This window comes from Manis javanica, chromosome 3 (genome assembly GCF_040802235.1).
Source record: "Manis javanica isolate MJ-LG chromosome 3, MJ_LKY, whole genome shotgun sequence".
Lineage (NCBI taxonomy): Eukaryota > Metazoa > Chordata > Mammalia > Pholidota > Manidae > Manis > Manis javanica.
In genome coordinates, this window is record NC_133158.1 from 143,796,359 (window position 1) to 143,814,311 (window position 17,953).

The 17,953-nt window shown below is 33.0% G+C and overlaps 1 protein-coding gene across 5 annotated transcripts in view; it reads left to right on the forward strand.

The window, feature by feature from the left end:
• Nucleotides 1-17,953, forward strand: part of IFT80 (intraflagellar transport 80) — a 146,439-nt gene that overhangs the window by 91,377 nt on the left and 37,109 nt on the right. For all 5 annotated transcript variants that reach the window (XM_073232147.1, XM_036997847.2, XM_073232146.1 and 2 more), the window contains 4 exons: nt 479-597; nt 4,167-4,241; nt 6,869-7,032; nt 15,382-15,446. In XM_073232147.1, the coding sequence (XP_073088248.1) occupies nt 479-597; nt 4,167-4,241; nt 6,869-7,032; nt 15,382-15,446 (423 nt within the window). The remainder of the gene's footprint in view (nt 1-478; nt 598-4,166; nt 4,242-6,868; nt 7,033-15,381; nt 15,447-17,953) is intronic.

Sequence of the window (17,953 nt, forward strand, 5' to 3'; positions counted from 1 at the left end):
TTACTAATACTTCCTACTCTACTTTTGATTTTTAAAGTCACTGTATCTTTTTCTATGGAACTTAAGTTTTAAAGTAAAACCTAACCCAAAAAAGAGAGATTCTTACTATTTTGGGCAGAAATCATATAGTCTCTTTCCAACTCCTGTATGCGTTACTCCTTTGACTATATGTTAATGTTATAGCATTTTTCACCTTATTGCTACATTGCTCCATCATTCAGATTGTGTTTTGGGTTTGAAATCTCTAAAGGTCTTTTTCTGCTTATTTCTAAGAAGTTTTCTGTGTCTGTACTTTTTTTGGTTGATTTTTATACCTAACTACGTCATCTCATGCTTAGTTCCTAGTGAAATCTTTTTTTTATATAATTAGGTAATCAATAGTGCATTGAATTTGTTTTCAAAATCTTGCTAACTTATCTAATTAAAGGTTTGATATATTTTAATGTTGTTTGTTGGTATGTCATTTTTCCTTGTTTAGGTTCGTAACGTTCTTAATGATGCAGTGGACTTATTGGAATTCCGTGATAGAGTCATTAAAGCATCTTTGAACTATGCACACTTAGTTGTTTCAACGTCTCTTCAATGTTATGTGTTCTCGTAAGCATCTTGCATTTCTTAAAAATCCAGAGTTCTGTCTGTGATGAATTTATTTTCAGGTGTTCATATCAACCAATATGGTTGGTTTTATAATAGAAAATACCTTCTCTGAGATACTGTTTATTCTTACTTTACTACTAACAGTGCTAAGGAATTTAGTATAATTTTATTTCAAAGCCCAGAGAAAATTAAGAGCAGCTGATAAATAATGGGATAAGGAACTACCAAACCCCTGGACAAAGGGACAGCCAACAGCCTGACAGGCTGAAAGATATTCAGTAAGGACACAAGAAGGTATTTGGCTTGGTGTCAAAGAAAATATGTTCAGTATACTTTGTATTAAAAAGCAGGGAATGATTCAAGACATCCAAGAAACTTGCATCTAAGACTTGAAAAAAACATACTTGGTATTTTTAAAAGCGTAACTCTGTGTGCTGATAAAGGTTGAACTGGCCTTCTGGAAGCAAACAAACCTGATTTGCAGTGTTTACCAATATCTATGATGTAAATAGTTCTACCATGGCTAATTTCAAGCTGCCTTTGAGATGTCACTGAGAGCAGAATTGAGAAGAGATGCACAGTAGCAAACCATTATATAGCATTGTCACTATAGAGATAAATATATTTAAATAATCTCAAGTACACAGATAATAGTTAAAATGTAATAAAGTAATCTGAGAGTGATGTTTTAAGTATTTATCCTAGTTTTGAATATAATTTGCTTAATTATAAGTTTATAATTTAAATTTAAATAATAGCTTATTTAAGAGTTGGCTTGCAAAATTCCTGAAAATATAACAGTTGGTATATGGTGGCTCTAACATGCCACCAGTTGATTTCTCAACTATCCAGAAAACTCAGATAACCATTATGACACTTTCAAGACTTGTGAATAATAAAGAATTCTCAAAATTTGTATTTGTATTTATGTTATTATATGGTTATAGTGTAATTATTGAATGTAAAATTAAGGATAGAGACTATCTGTGTCTTATTCACTAGTGTATACCCAGTACTAGCAAAGCGCTCAACATGCAGTAGGTATTTAATAAATAAATAAATATTTTTGGATGAATAAATGAATTGAACACCAAGTGTAATGTTGTCTTGGTATCCAAAGCCTCATAACATAACACAAAGATATCCAATTTAATTAACAATAGTAACTGCTGCAACTGTATGTTATGAATTATCACTCAGTTATCAAATCTGCTACTAATCAGAATTTAGGATAACAGCCAAGACTGTAGTGATGAAAGGGGAGAAGCAAAAGAGAGAGGAGATAAAGAAACAAGAAGGTCAATTTTGTGTGACTAAGCAGGTCAATTTTTTCCTTACATGAAAGAGAAGGAGCAACAGTAAGAATTTGGGAAAAGTCAAGGAAGATACCAAGTTAACCATTTGAGAAGTAAGGAAGGGATTATAGAATGTGACAAAATCTCACAATCACTAAGTGCGGATGGGTATTTGAATAATCAATTTTCATGGGGTTGAAGAAAATAGAGATGATCTCTTCAATTTACGGTTTGTTTAAAGAAAGATAGGGATCTTAACTAAATGAAGGATTTACTCTACTGGTTTTAGTGGCAAGGACATAATATTTGAACCTGTAGGATTAGTATCATTATATGCTACTTGTATTAGAGAGGTTGCTTTTTAATATATTTACCAAAAGGTTAGCAGCTACGTAAATTTTTTTGTCACTTTACTTTGCTCATACCAGTAAATATGTGGCAAAATATAAGATTGCATTTCTTCTTTTCTGATTTAAACTTGCCTCCCCTCTCTTGTTGTCAAGCCATTTATATAATACTAAATACTTCTTCAAGTGAAATACCAGGGAGCAGTAGTAGGAATGAGGTAGTGCAGAGAGCTATCATCACCAAAATAAATTTTATTAAATTAAAAAACCTACTAGTCTGTTAGATAATAACAACTGTCATTTATTGAGCACTATTATACTGTCTCTTATATTCATTATTTAATTCACCCTGTGTGTTGGGTATTATTATTATTCCCATTTCATAGGAAGAAGAAACAAGATACACAGAATAATTAAGTAACTTTCCTTGGGTCAAGTTGCTTAACTTCTTTCCTAAAGGAAGAGCTGGAATTTGAATCCGAATTCTTGATAACTGTTGCCCCTTTTTCAATAATAAAAATATAATTTAAAAAACAAACATGCAAACAGTATGCTAGTTTATATGAAAAGTTCAAGAAAAAGAAAATGATATATTAACATTCTATGTTAAATTTTCATTTGATTTTTCAAATAGTTGTATAGAAAATACTCTTTTTCTATTCAACATTGTGGTTTATGGCATGTGTATATAACTTAGTTGTTAGAAACCTCAGATATTTTGTAAGGGTACATTAAAAAAATCTGGGAATCACAATTATTAGCTCCTGACAAAGAATGAAGGTTAAGTCTAATAACTGCGTAAAGGAAGCATGCTGTTACATTTTTTCTAAAGTACAAAAGTTCATTTCTTTTTATCATACTTGTGAGTGGGTATTACTTACTAATTATTAGCAATATATTCATTGTTTTGCTTTATGCATGCATTTACTTACTGAAATAGGTATGAAACTGCATTAGCCAAGAATACTTTCCCACTAGTGTGCCTACTTACTGCAACCTTCCCCTTCCTCCCATCTTCTGGATCTGAATATGAAATTTAATCTGACTTAAAGATTGATCCTATGAAAGTGATTGAGAAAAACAATATATGGGAGTAATAAAACATTTTAAACTGTGAAACAACTTCATTTGGAGATGGATTTTTCAGTTTTTAAGTGTTCTCTCCACCCATCCCTATCTTTGAGTCATATTACACTATAAAAACCAAAGGAATTATTTGTTCATTTATTCATCCATTTATTCAATAAGTATGGTGATAGCTTACATTTATGTAGTATTTTACAGTTTACAGAATGCTTTACAGATATCTTCATTCTGGCCAACAATAACTTTGGGAGACCTGTAGGGAAAATAATCATGTTCATCATGTTATTGTTATTATAGCTTCTGTTTGTTCAGTATCTGCTTTATGACAGACAGTTAGCTAGACAGTTTAGGTAAGTTGTCATTATCTCCATTTACAAATAAATTGATTCTTAGGAGTTTAATATTATTAAGATTATATGGTGGACAAAGTAGTGAAACCAGATTTCTAATCCTGATCTGTCTAGCCAAACCTATACTCTTTTCTCTATGCCAAGCAGCTACTATTTTTCAGATGAGAAACATTGGATGACTTGCTCAAATCACACAGCTAATAAATAATAGAACTTGAACTTAGGATTCCTCAATTCACATATTGTAATACCTAGAATAGGCAGTTATTGGTTGTTTACTATATATAATGCTGGGGACAGAGTCTGATTTCTAGTTGGATATAGACATGTAACTAAATAATTCGAGAACAGTGGGCCAAGTGCTATAATAGAAGTATATATTAAGTTACTGTGAAACTGCGACACTTTATTTGAAATGAGTACCTGTCTGCTTATTAAGAAGTATTTGATATTTTACATGTTAATAAATATCCATTTGATTTGTCTTTTAGTACGAAGAACTGGAACACACCACTTATATTCGATCTCAAAGAAGGAACTGTTAGTTTAATTCTGCAGGCAGAAAGGTAATTTGTTTATCATGTTCTGCTCTTAGGTTTAGGGTTAAAATAGTAAAGCACTCTTTAAAGTATGTCACTTTACAGAATTGGAAATCAGCTAGCCATTTGGAATCAAGCTGTTTCTACTACTAATTTTAAAAGACAAAAGTAAGAGAATGAATTCTTAGATTAGTGGTTCTGAAACTTTTTGGTCTCAGAATTCCTTTGCATTCTTAAAAAGTTTTTGGGGATTCTCTGTGGGTTATATATATCAATGTTTACTGTACTAGAAACTAAAATTGTAAAATTTAAAAGGTATTAAGTTATTGATTGATGAGAATAAAATTATTTCAAGTAAACATTGTAGACATCAGTGACATGAGAGAATGAGATTGAAACAGGCAAATTGGTATAAAGTAGTTCTGACCTTCATGGTCCCCTTTCTTCTATTCTGCTCTGTTTGTTTATAAGTATTGGTTGAAACTTGCTGATTTTATGAGCCACTATTAGGCTGTGACCTGAAGGTTGAAAAAGAATATTCTCTACCAAGACCTTCAGTGTATACAGGACTAAGAAACTCCAGGCTAGTTATCTAAAATAGGAGTAGCTATTACTCAGGAACCCAAACTTTTGCATGAAAACTGTCAATCAGTTTGTCAAGTACAGTGATACCCTACTGAATCAGAGGTCAGACTTATAATCCAATAAAACCTGGAATAAAGCATGAAAATATAATCAACAAATACCTAAAATAGCTACCCATGAAATTTTTGCACTAAAATCATGTACTTTATTCTCATTCCTTTACTCACCACCTTGGCAACTCTTAATAGTGTTTTTATCAGGTTTTGTAGCCCACAGCCTTTTATAAGTAGCAAACCAGAAGAGGAATGCTGGTGGGCTATTAGAGGCTGGCACAATGACAGGAAGAAAATTGACTGCCTGGCTAGAGAGCATAGAGAAAACTAAAAGCACCAAACTGTGTAGCTGAATAGCATTACTCTGATGTACCAACAGATTCTCCTGAGTATCAAAGCTATCAGTTAAACACTTTCTGAAGAGTATGGAAAGTGTTTATCATCATATTGATCACCTTGAATGATCAAGAAAATAATTGTGTCAAAATTTGTATCATCTGTTTAATGAAGTTGAAATATATGATTTACTTATTTAGTTATATCATAAATTTTTAAAATAAAAAAGACATTTACCACTTAAAATGTAAGATGTCAGCTATCTAAAAAATATTTCTGAAAATTTTTAACACTTCCAAATCAATTTATTTATTTCTGTATTATTTATAAACATTTTTATTGAGTATGCTCAGAGTAAAAGCATGTTAAAGACATAAATGATTGGGCGATTAAGAACAGTTTACTTGTTTCCTATTGCTGGCCTTATTTGTATGTTTAGAAATGTTTGCTCCTTGAAACATGTTCTTTACTCATAAGGAGGTTAAAAGCGACTGAGACTAAGAAAGGATATCTTGAATTTGATGTATTACTTTGTCAACATTAGCAAATATTGTTTTCCTAATGTGGAAGGAAGGGCCAGACCCTTCAATTAAATAAACCACACACTAATACTCAACTCTTAATTTGAGTACATATATTTGGTATTCATTATATACTAACTTTTCATTGATTTTGGTGTTTATTTCCTATCTGTTCCAATGCAAGAAAGAACAAATAGCAATTCCTGAATTATGAAATAGTTCTGAATCAAGGTTATTAAAATTAGTAAGGTGGACATACAGATGTGTATTCACTCTAGACTGTCTTTAAAACAGGGAATAATTTAAAGTAAATGTTCATCAGAAATGAGTTAATTAAGTTATGGTATATCCATACTTTGCTATAAGTTATCTCTATGAAGGTAGAATTGCAAGAGATTTTTTGCTTTCTCTGCATGATTTGAATTCTCTTTTGCAATATTCATAAATTTTCAAAGGAAAAAATAACAGCCATAAAATATTTACATTTTGCCTAAATAAAAAATTAACTACATAGAACCCTCTTCCCGGAATATAGCTGTCAACATAGCAAATAGACCCAAGTCCCTGCTACAAAAAATAATGTGTTTTTGGATATGAATACATTTACTGATAGTTACCATATTACTTGAAAGTCGAAACATCTTATATCTTAATAAATGCTGGCCCTGATGTTAATTTTTAGTTATTTTCACTGTTTTAGACTTTTTCCAGTACTTAGTCTTTAATTATCTTTTGTATAATCTTTAATTGTGAAATATGTATTAATACTGTTTCATGAAACAAATAGCAGCTAGCATTAAAATCACCATATTGTAAGTTATAAGATTTTCTTATAGCCTTTATATAGAGGTGCTTCTTTAAGAAAGGAAGGGAATTGCAAAAATAATATGAAAGGAGTCGAAATTTTAGTATCTAGAGTGGTGATTATGGACATTTTCATTTTCTCTTACCTCTATCAAAAAACAAACCTAGGAAACAAACTAAATCAATGTTGACTTCTCAGGTTGTTTTTGTATTTCATTTTTTATACGTTTACGTACTTACTATTTTAATTGTAAGATTTAGATTTTTTCCAAAAGATCAAGCATCCTCCAGTATAAAATGGAAATATAATAAACTCCTATTAGAGAGTATATTTTTATTCTTTTTTTTCTTTTAGACATTTTCTTCTTGTAGATGGTGGTGGTATCTATTTATATTCTTATGAAGGGCGCTTCATTTCTTCTCCAAAATTTCCTGGAATGAGAACAGATATTCTGAATGCACAGGCTGTGTCTCTAAGTAATGATACGATAGCAATAAAAGACAAAGCAGATGAAAAAAGTAAGTATGTTTTTATAATTTTCCATATCACATTTCCATGAAATTTATTGATATCGTGAAATTTTCATAAATTAACTTTCATTTTCTCATCTACTAACATGTGAACCTTATATGAGAAAATTCATAGTTTCTTAATTTATTCTAAGCATGAATGAAAATTGTTATATTACATACCCAATTGATGGAACAAATAGATATTGTCACAACATCAAAGCTTAGTGGTAAGGAGTATTAAATCTTTATATATTCAGTAGCTGTTGGTAGAAAGTTTGAATTCAGAATTGTTGATTTTAAAAATGTATGTTAATTTTTAGGTTTATTGATTTTTTAATATCCCCTTTTTCTTCATTTGGTAACATAGTAAATATTGTGCGTCACTGTTTATCACTATCTGGCTTATATATATATATTTCAGTAAGTACTTTTATATTTACATTTTTTAAATGAAGTAGAAAAGTTATGAATAATTTTAAGTTTTCATATAAAAAATCTGGACCACATAGTATTTATAAATAAATATAAGTGTATCAGATGTTTTGGAATTCTGTAGTATCGTGAAACTATTTTATTAAAGCCTTGCTGTATCACAACATTTATTCAACAAATATTATCAAGTATTTACCATGCACCAAATACTTTTCTAGAAGTTGAGGACACAAAAGTGAATAAGACAGTCAAATAAACAGATATAGTTAGCTAATGATACGTGCTGTGAAGAAAATTAATGCAGGGTTAGGGAATAGAGAATTCTGGAGGTAGGGAAGGAGAATGACTATAGGATAAGCACGTACAAGGGCATTTAAAAGGAACTGCCAGAAGGCTATGGGCTATGTCAGCATGAGTCAGTTAGAGAGTGGTGGAGGACAGGAATAGTTAAGCAGGAGCCAGATCATGTGAAGACTTGGCTATGGTAAGATGTTGGCATGAGAGAAAGAGAAGAGGCAAGCATATTATGCTAGGTTTCCATCCTGGATGAATAAGATGGAACTTGGGGAAGGAGGAAGTTTAGAGGACATTCACAAACCAAGAGTTCTGTTTTGGTCATGGTAAGTTTGAATGCTTCTTGGACATCCCAGCAGGGATGGAGAGTAAACTAGGATAAACAAGTCCAGGAGAGAACTGGGGACTAGAGATATAAATTTAGGAGTCAGTGGTGTACAGTTGGTGCCATGGCACTAAGGAAGTGTGAATAGACAGAGGGCCCAATATTGAGCCTGTCAATATTTAGAGATGGGTAAGAGGAGGAGCTGCCAGTGAGGTAGAGTAGGAGTGAGTTATCCCTAAAACCTAGTGGAAAAATATTAAATAAGTGTTTTTCTCTGTCAATACATACTGTTAAATGTTTTTCGTTATTGTGACATTATTTAAAAAAAGAAATCTGACCTGACTGTAAATTTTGTTAGTTCAGCCATGGAAGACCTAACTCAGGAGCTAGAAAACTGTCCCACTTTTTAATCTTCAGTACTTTCAGATAGCATCACCTCTCATAGTAGTAAGAAATATAATTCTCCTAAATGGAGCCAGTCTCTTTCTTCATTGCCCTAGGCTCTCTCTGAGAAAAGGCATTTGGTAATTGTTTTGTTTTTAAAAGACTTCCTTTGTGGCTAAAGAAGAGGAAAAGAGAATGAAATAAAATCAATTTAAGATGTGTCATTGTTAATAACAATAATTTGGAAATCAGATATTTGTCTTCAATAAATTTGAAAATCCCAGTGTGCACTATGTATTGTCTATACTTTTCTTAATCAACACCACATAGTTGAAACTATAATAAAATGCATGTGTTTCCAACTGAATATTCCTTATTCTCAATTTTTCAATAGTTAATTCACAGCTGAAACATTTTTCATCATTCTTTCATCCTTAGATAATTCATAAAACTTTAGAGCTAGAAAGAATTATGAACATTTTCAGAAATATGAATTTATCTGCCTATAAAGTATGTTTTGTGTTCATAAATTTTAGAGCTAGAAAGAATTATGAACATTTTTAGAAATATGAATTTATCTGCCTATAAAGTATCTGTTTTATGTTCATAAATTTTGATTGTTCAATAAGATAATCATGTAATTCCATTTTGCTGTGAACAGAAAATTAAAAAGACTCAAAATTATTATTGTAAAACTGACAAAATGAGAGGGGAGATATTTTCCTTATGTTTCTTTTTAAAAAAACTAGTATTTGTTGATGTCTAAATAGAGGTTTATGCTAAAAATAGGAAACAGTTGAAGTACCTGGAATCTTTAACTTGTATAATTTCCCTTCAGGGGACTATCCACATGTGAAACCAGTGGTTCCTTCCTAATTTAGAAGCTCCTCCTTAGGCAGGGTTCTTGTACCAAGCACGGTACTCTTTATTATAGTAGGAGCTCAATAAATCAATGTTAAATGGATTTGAATAACCCTTTGAGTAATAGATCAAATAGTAAAGTACTACTTTTGACTTCCTTCTTCTACCCATCCACCTTGTACAGACACACTGTGTTAGTGTGGGTAATTGTGCAAAATAAATGTCTGAGTATGGGGTGACATTTTGCAGAGTACAGTGAAGTTGGCAGTTATTTATGTTTAGAAGCAACTCTTTCAGGCCCCAGCTCCTTAGTTGTTTTTTCTGCCAGTTTCTGTTGCATAATAATCCAGGTCCAGCCTCTCATAGATCAGAACCACTTACAATTGTGGAAAGTAGATAAGTTCATACCTACAGTTCCTTATAATATGCGCAGTCAACAAAAAGATAGAAGACTTTTATTTAAGAAAAAAAAAAAGTTATTCGTTTGTGTATCTATAAAAATAACTGGGTTTAGGCAAGCCCAAAACATTTAAGTGGAAGCCAAATTTTTCTAAGTCTTGTTTCTATACTTAATTTAAAAGTCTTTTACAGTATTTTTCTTTTTCATTTTTCAGTAAAATTGGCAATTTTAGGACATAACTTACTGTGATGAAATGATTTCCTCTGTAAATATAGCTAGTGATCTGAAGCTAAGGTTGTTATATCCTGAGGTTTACTAACAGCTAATAATCAATATAGTAAAAGTGTGATCCTCTAGAATTTAATATCGTGTTGTTTTAGCATGATATTTTACCATTTTTATGATCTGTATGAGTTGTCTGTTTTTTTTGCTGACTACTCATGCCACTTTGGTCTTATCATGCTATTTCTGTCCTTTAATATTTGTGGTCTATGTGTGTGTTCAGTCATATAAAATTACTCCATTTGGGATGAATCTTGGGCTGGAGTAGTTTGGGAATTAAAGAGAGAATCACTAAAACACTCAAACAATCTCTGCACCTCCCCACCCAATACCTCTTTTTAAAAGAGAAAAGAACAGCTACCGATACTGTTGTCATGTCTGAAACTAGAAGCCTTTGGTGAAACAGAAGGGAGCAGAGGCAGCATTTGTTCCTGGCTTCCTCGATACATTACCTCCTATGACTTTTCCAACATGACCTACTTCAGAGCACCTTTCTTCAGAGAAAGGTGTGGGGTTGGAAATAGAGAACTTTGAATTATCATTCCTTAGATAGTGATTGATGTCATGAAAATAGATTAAATCAGGGAAAGTATACAAGTGTGAAAAGGTGACCTACAACAAAAACCTTAGGAACAAGGATCATCAGATAAAGAAAAACTAGAAAAAGAGAATGAGGAATGGTTCAAAATAGGAGAGAATCAGGAGAAAACAGTTTTATATGTTGCCCACATGAAAGTTTCAAGAAAGAAGATGGCCAAGAGCATCCAATGCTGCCAGGAGATCAAGACTAAAAATAGACTCTTGAAGACAAAAAATAGACTCTGATATGTCAGCATAGGTGTCATTGGTATTCACACAACAGCCTTTGCATCAGTGTAGTGATGTTGAGCAGCAAATTGTAGTAGTTTGAAGAGTGAGTAGGAGTTGTAAAAGCTGAAATGACTGTTGTTTCAAGAAGCTTAGCATTAAAGAGATGAGGGATTAATAGGATTACAGGCATACCTTGGAGATATTGCAGGGCTGGTCCCAGACTATGGCAATAAAGTGAATATTGAAACAAAGTGAGTCAAATGAATTATTTTAGTTTCCCAGTGCATATAAAAGTTATGTTTATACTATAGTCTATTGAGTGTGCAGTCACATTATGTGAAAAGAACAATGTACATGCCTTAATTTAAAAATATTTTATTGCTAATATGCTAACCATCATCTGAGATTTCAGCAAGTTATAATCTTTTGGCTGGTGGAAGGTCTTACCTCAGTGTTAATGGCTGCTGACTAATCGGCATCGTGGTTGCTGAAGGTTGGGGTAGCTGTGGATAGTTCTCAAAATAAGACAACAACAAAGTTTGCTGCATCTATTGATTTTTCCTCTCATGAGTCATTTCTCTGCAGCCTGTGATGCTGTTTGATAGCATTTTACCCATGATAGAACTTCTTTCAAAATTGGAGTCAGTCCTCTCAAACCGTGCCACTGCTTTGTCAGCTTAGTTTATGTCATATTCTGAATCCTTTGTTAACGTTTCAATAATCTTCACACCATCTTTACCAGCAGTAGAGTACATCTCAAGAAACCACTTTCTTTGCTCATCCTTAAGAAGCAACTTACCATCCATTCAAATTTTATCATTAGATTGCAACAATTCAGTCACATTCTGTGGCTTCACTTCTAATTCTGGTTCTTGTGCTGTTTCCACCACATCTGTAGTTCCTTCCTCCACTGAAGTTTTGAACCCTTCAAGCCATCCATGAGGGTTGGAATCAACTTCTTCCAGACTTCTGTTCCTGTTGATATTTTGATCTCTTCCAATGAATCACAAATGTTCTTAATGGCATCTGAAATTGTGAATCCCTTCCAGGACGTTTTCAATTTGCTTTGCTTAGTTCCATCAGAGGAATCACCACCTGTGGAAGCTATGGACTTACGAAATGTATTTCTTAAATAATAAAACTTGAAAATTGAGAAGACTCCTTGATCCATGGGCTGCAGAATGGATGCTGTGTTAGCAAGCAAGAAAACATCAGTCCCTTTGAACATCTCCATAAGGGTTCTTGGGTGACCAGATGCATTGCCAATAAGCAATAATATTTTGAAAGCAGTCTCTTTTCTCAGCAGTAGGTCCCAACAGTGGGCTTAAATTATTCAGTAGACCATGTTACCTGATGTGCCATCATCCAGACTTTCTTGTTCCATTTATAGACTGTAGGCAGAGTAGATTTGGCATAATTTTTAAGGGCCCTAGGATTTGGGGAATGGTAAATGAGCATTGATTTCAACTTAAAGTCACCAGCTGCATTAGCTCCTAGCAAGAGAGTCAGCCTGTCTTTTGAAGCTTTGAAGCCAGGCACTGACTTCTCCTCTCTTGCTATGAAAGTTCTAGATGGCATCTTCTTTCAACAGAAGGCAGTTTTGTCTACACTGAAAGTGTGTTGTTCAGTGTAGTCACCTTCATTAATTATCTTAGCTAGAATTTCTCAATAATTTGCTGCAGCTTCTACATCAGCACTTGCTGCCCTGTCTTGCACTTCCATACTATGGAGATTGTTTCTTTCTTTAAACCTCATGAACTTACTTCTGCTAGCTTTCAACTTTTATTCTGCAGCTTCCTCACCTTTCTCAGCCTTCATAGAATTGAGGAGTGTTAGACCTTGCTCTGGATTAGGCTTTGGTTTAAGGGAATGTTATAACTGGTTTGATCTTTCCACACCATGAAACCTCTGTATCAGCAGTAAGGCTGTTTTGACTTATTATTCATGTGTTCAATGGAATAGCACTTTTAATTTCCTTCAAGAACTTTTCCTTTGCATTCACAACTAGACTATCGAGAGGCCTAGTTTTAGCCTATCTTGGCTATTAACATGCCTTACTCATTAAGCTTAATCATTTCTAGCTTTTGAGTTAAAGTGAGAGATGTGTGACTCTTCCTTTCATTTGAACACTTAGAGGCCATTATAGTTATTAACTTATTTTCAATATGTTTGTATCCAGAGAATAGGTAAGCTTAAGAAGAGGAGAGAGGTGGGGGGAATTGCTGGTCAGTGGAGCAGTCAGCAAACACATTTGTCAATCAAGTTTGCTGTCTTATATGGGTGTGGTTCATGGTTCATGTTTCTAAAACAATTATAATAGTAACATTAAAGACCACTAATCACAGATCACCATAGTAAATATAATAATGACGAAGTTTGAAATACTGTGAGACTAACCAAAATGTGACATAGAGACACAAAATGAGCAAATGCTATTGGGAAAGTGGTGCTAGTAGACTTGCTGAAGGTAAGGTTGCCACAAACCTTCAATATGTAAAAAATGCAGTGTTTCCAAAGCACAATGAAGGAAAACATAATAAAATAAAGTATGCCTGTGCTTAAGAGTGGGGAAGAATTTTTTTTTTTTTTAATGAAGGTGACTTCAGCATGCTTTTGTATACTGAAAATGAACCAGAGGAAAAGGATTGGGTGAAGGGACAGAAGAAAGTGAGGATGGTTGCTAGAATAATATCTTGGAGAAAGCTAAGCAGGTAGAATGACAATGTATAGGTAAAAATTGTGGTAAGTACCAGATACTTATTCACCTGAAATTGGAGGATATGAAATGAGGCTCAGAGCTAAGTAACTTTGGAGATAAGGTGGGAGGAAATTGAGCTGTTACAACAAAAGTTACCAAAGGCTTAATTTTATGTAGCATGATTTTAAAAATTATTTATATTACCTTAATGAATATTTCATATCTATTTTGTGGCTTCTAAACAGTTTTTTTGTCTGTGTTATAACCAACTCTTGGTAATCTCTGGAAAATATTTAATTTCAAAATCACCTCCCCATTTCAGTAGGGGAGCTATTTCCTTCAGCTATCAGGAAGAGAAATCAATTGCTAACAGTTTAGAAGTAATGCTAAAATAATTGTGATCCAATTAAAAAGTAATTATTTTACAGAATGCATTTATTTGCGTGTATTTTTTAACTCTAAAAATTAAGGGGCTTAGTGGAGATATGGACAGGACAGTTCTGGAACTTCCCTCAGGAGTTTAAGGAAATTCTCAGACTGGAAACTAACTGAACTCCCAAAACAAACATTTGTGACAAATAGAGGTGAAGAACTTACCAATACTGAATCCAAAGTTCTGAGGGAGGCAAGCCAAACATTCTGGTACTATGGGACTTTTGAGTTGAATATTCTACAGTAGGCCATGAATTTGAATTTTTAATATAATAATGATTACTTAAGGAGGTTCTCAGTTTTTGATAATTAACCTGCTTTTACTTCAACTGAGTGTACTGCAATTCAGTTCTAATGCTAATTATCTGGAGTTACTTCAGACTCCAAAACTTAAGGGCGAAGTCTTCCACTAAACCATCCTTATTTCAGACATAATTTGCAAGTCTTGAGGGATCCCCAGGTAACCTTCACTTCTGAGCAACTGGTTACAAATACAGGGTTTCCCATGATCCCCTCAGGTTCAGTAATTTGCTAGAATGACTCAATTCAGGAAAGTGCTATATTTATGCTTATAGTTTTATTGTAAGGCGGATGCCTTATAGGATGTAGGGTGATGCCTGGGGACTTTTGTGGACTCTATTTATGAACTCAGGGTGGTTACCCTCCTAGCACTTCAGTGTTTCACTAACCAGGAAGCTCCACTGAGCTTCAGTGCCCAGTTGTTTTGTTACATGACTAATTAGGCATGCTTAATTAAATCATTGGCCATGTGATTGAACTCATTCTCCATCCCCAGAGGTTAGGGTTGCGGGAGAACTGAAAATCCCAGCCCTCTAATAATGTACTTGGTCTTTCTCATTACTAGGCCCTCTCCTGAAGCTATCTAGGAGTTACCTCATTAGTGTAACAAAGACACCCCTATCACTCAGGAAATTCCAAGAGTTGTTGAAGCTCCCTGTAGGAACCCAGTACAAAGACCAGACAAATTACTTATTATATTATAGTAGTGTACTGACCACAGGGAACTGAACAGTACATAACACATTGCCTGGTATTAGAGTAAGCACTTGACACATTTTTCCTTTGTGAAATAAGATTGTGATGTTATAATGGTCTAAATCAGAGTTATGGAAGTTATAAGTTACATCTAGATTTGGACTTGCCATTGTTGATCCTATGGAGGAGTGATGCCATACCATGAATAAGAATTCTAGTTAGGAAATGTGTTTAGGAAGAAATATTCATTTCCACTGTTTTCATAAGAAATGTGATCCCATTAATAAGTAGGAATTTTATGCTACTACTCTTCTTTGCCAATAGATACTCTATGGCCAAAAGAATTAAATAATTTCTCATTTGGATTATGATAATTCTTTTGAATTTTACCAATAGAAATTCTACTATAATACATTAACCAATGATTTTTTTTGTTTTAAGTAATCTTCCTCTTTGAGGCATCAACTGGAAAACCATTAGGTGATGGGAAGTTTCTTTCTCATAAGGTAATGGACATGAGCTATTTCTAATGTAAATAGCCACTATTTATTTCTTTTTTAAAAATTAATGCTTTCATTTTAAGGAAGAAAAGAGAAATTTTATATTTAAAACAAGTGTACATTTTACGTAGAGTATTTTGCCTAAGAATATCATTAAGACTAAGCAGTAGTAAACTCTGTAATAGGAAGCTATGTATGCAAATTAATGCAGTTTAAAAATCTGACTTACATGTCTATTGTCCTACCTCTTTACTGCCTTTCAATAAAGTATTGTCTTGATTACACTTTTAGCACATGTCAGTAAAAAAGTGTGTTTATATTCCTGTAAAATCTTGTAGTTTTCCTATTGACCTGTTGTTTTCCAGCATTTTCTTTAGGTTTTAAGCCTGTAGTTACTGAAAAAAATTAATTCTTATAGAAGCTCAAAACCCCTGAATTGTGAATTGTTTTTTTGGTTTCTGATTTTTAGCTTTAAAATAAACAAAGGAGCACATTTTGTTGAGCTATCCTTCTAACAAGTGATATATTAGGTTCTGAAGATGCTTTTAACTTTACTGTTCAACACTGCTATTGCAGTATTACTCTATATTTTATTTTCTATTTTTTGTAATTATTAGTTTTACATTTGAATAACAAATACATTCATATTGTTCAGAAAAGAAAGAGCATTAAAAGTACAGTGAAAAAGTCTCCCAACTATACCTGTTCTTCATCAGTATAGTTCCTTTCTACCAAATAAGAAAGCACTATTATCTGCTCATATCCTTCCAGAGATTTTTTAGTGCATATACAAACAAAACTGATAGATTCTTTTCTCCCTCTTTTACAAAAATATAACATATTTCTGGAGATCTTTTCCTATCAATAAAGTGCTTCCTTTCTCTTCTCACCATATGGCATAACATTTTATGGACGTACCAGAATTTATTTAGCCTGTGTCCAAATGTCCAAACATTTAAGTTGCTTTGCTATTACAATATTGCCAAGATGATTTACTTTGCATATACATCTTCTTGCACATGTGTTAGTGTATCTGTGGGTTAAATTCTTGAAATGTTTTTGTTTGGTCATAGGATAAAAGCATTTTTAATTTAAATAAATATTGTCAACTAATGTAAAAAATAGATCATATCAATTTATGTTCTCATTAGTAATACATGAGATACCTGTTCTCCAGAACCTCTCCATTTTAATCATTTAAAATTAAGGCTATATAAGCAGAATTTTTCCTTCTCTGGAGTATTAGCATATAAAAAGGGAATAATTTCCCATCTTTTCAAGATGCAGTCATTATTTTTGTTAGTAGAATTGAAATGAGAGTCATTTAATAAGGTTAAATAAACATTTTAGTGTGATAATCTTTTTCCAGAATGCCTTTCCTACAATTTCATTATTGTAAGAATGGAGGTGACTTCCTCATTTAACAGTTAATTACAAAGCACATTTTTATCACTTTGCCATGTATATAATAGAAAGGATTTAAAAATCTGGCATTGTGTGGAAAAATAGAAAAAATCAATCTAGTTATTTTATATTGAAGATATTAAAGGCCAAGATCTTCCCGAATGAATAACAGAGCCAAAAATCGACTCAAGTCTGTGTTTTATTAAATGAATATTAACATGCAGGAAGGTTTAAAATGGGGGAGCCCTGCTGCATGAAGAGGAACTAAGAAGGAGGGAATGTCTTTCCCACTATGGACTTAGGCATTATTGCTATTGTCCATCTTTGATTTTGAATTTCTTACAGAAGAGAATCATGTCTGTTTAACAGTGTTTAAAAAATTTGCTAGGTATTTTTGATAGTGATCATAAGTAATTCTTTATAGTAATTCAGTTTCTCTGAAAGGTTTCCATTTTGAAAATACTTAAGAGTTATGTCATGTATACTTTGATATTGTTCAGGGGGAAATTTTTTCCTCTGTCATTCAAGGTTCTTCTCACTTATCTAAGGATCAAATTGACATGAGACAGATTAACAGGAGAAAATAAAATTTAATTTTGTACACATACCTGAGAAGACAAGAAGGTAAAATGAAGTATATATGCCATCCTGCGCTAAGGAATGGCAAAGGAGCCTGGGGCTTCACAGGGGAGAAGGACAATTCATAGGGCAGTAAGAAGAAGAGCAAATGTTTGGTAATTAGATGCTTGCCCTGTCATAGAGATGGGTCATTCAGATAAAATTAATCTCTGATGATAACACTTATTTTGGGCAAAATCCCAATTGAGGTTTTTCTAGGTAGTTAAGAGAGGGGCAAAAGGTTCTTTTGAGCCCACAGGGTCTCCATTGTCTTCAGCTCAAAATACTCCAGGTGCCAAACTGACACATTTTGGAGTGGCCTGACCTGGCCCCTACCATATACCTGACACAAAATTCTTTTCTTCCTTTAAATATAAATTACAGTGTTCCAAGGAGAGGAAGATTTTTTTTTAATGTATTATGAACTGGTATATGGTTTATCCTGATCCATCAACTTGGATGTAAGGGTATACATATGTTTTGTTTTTTAA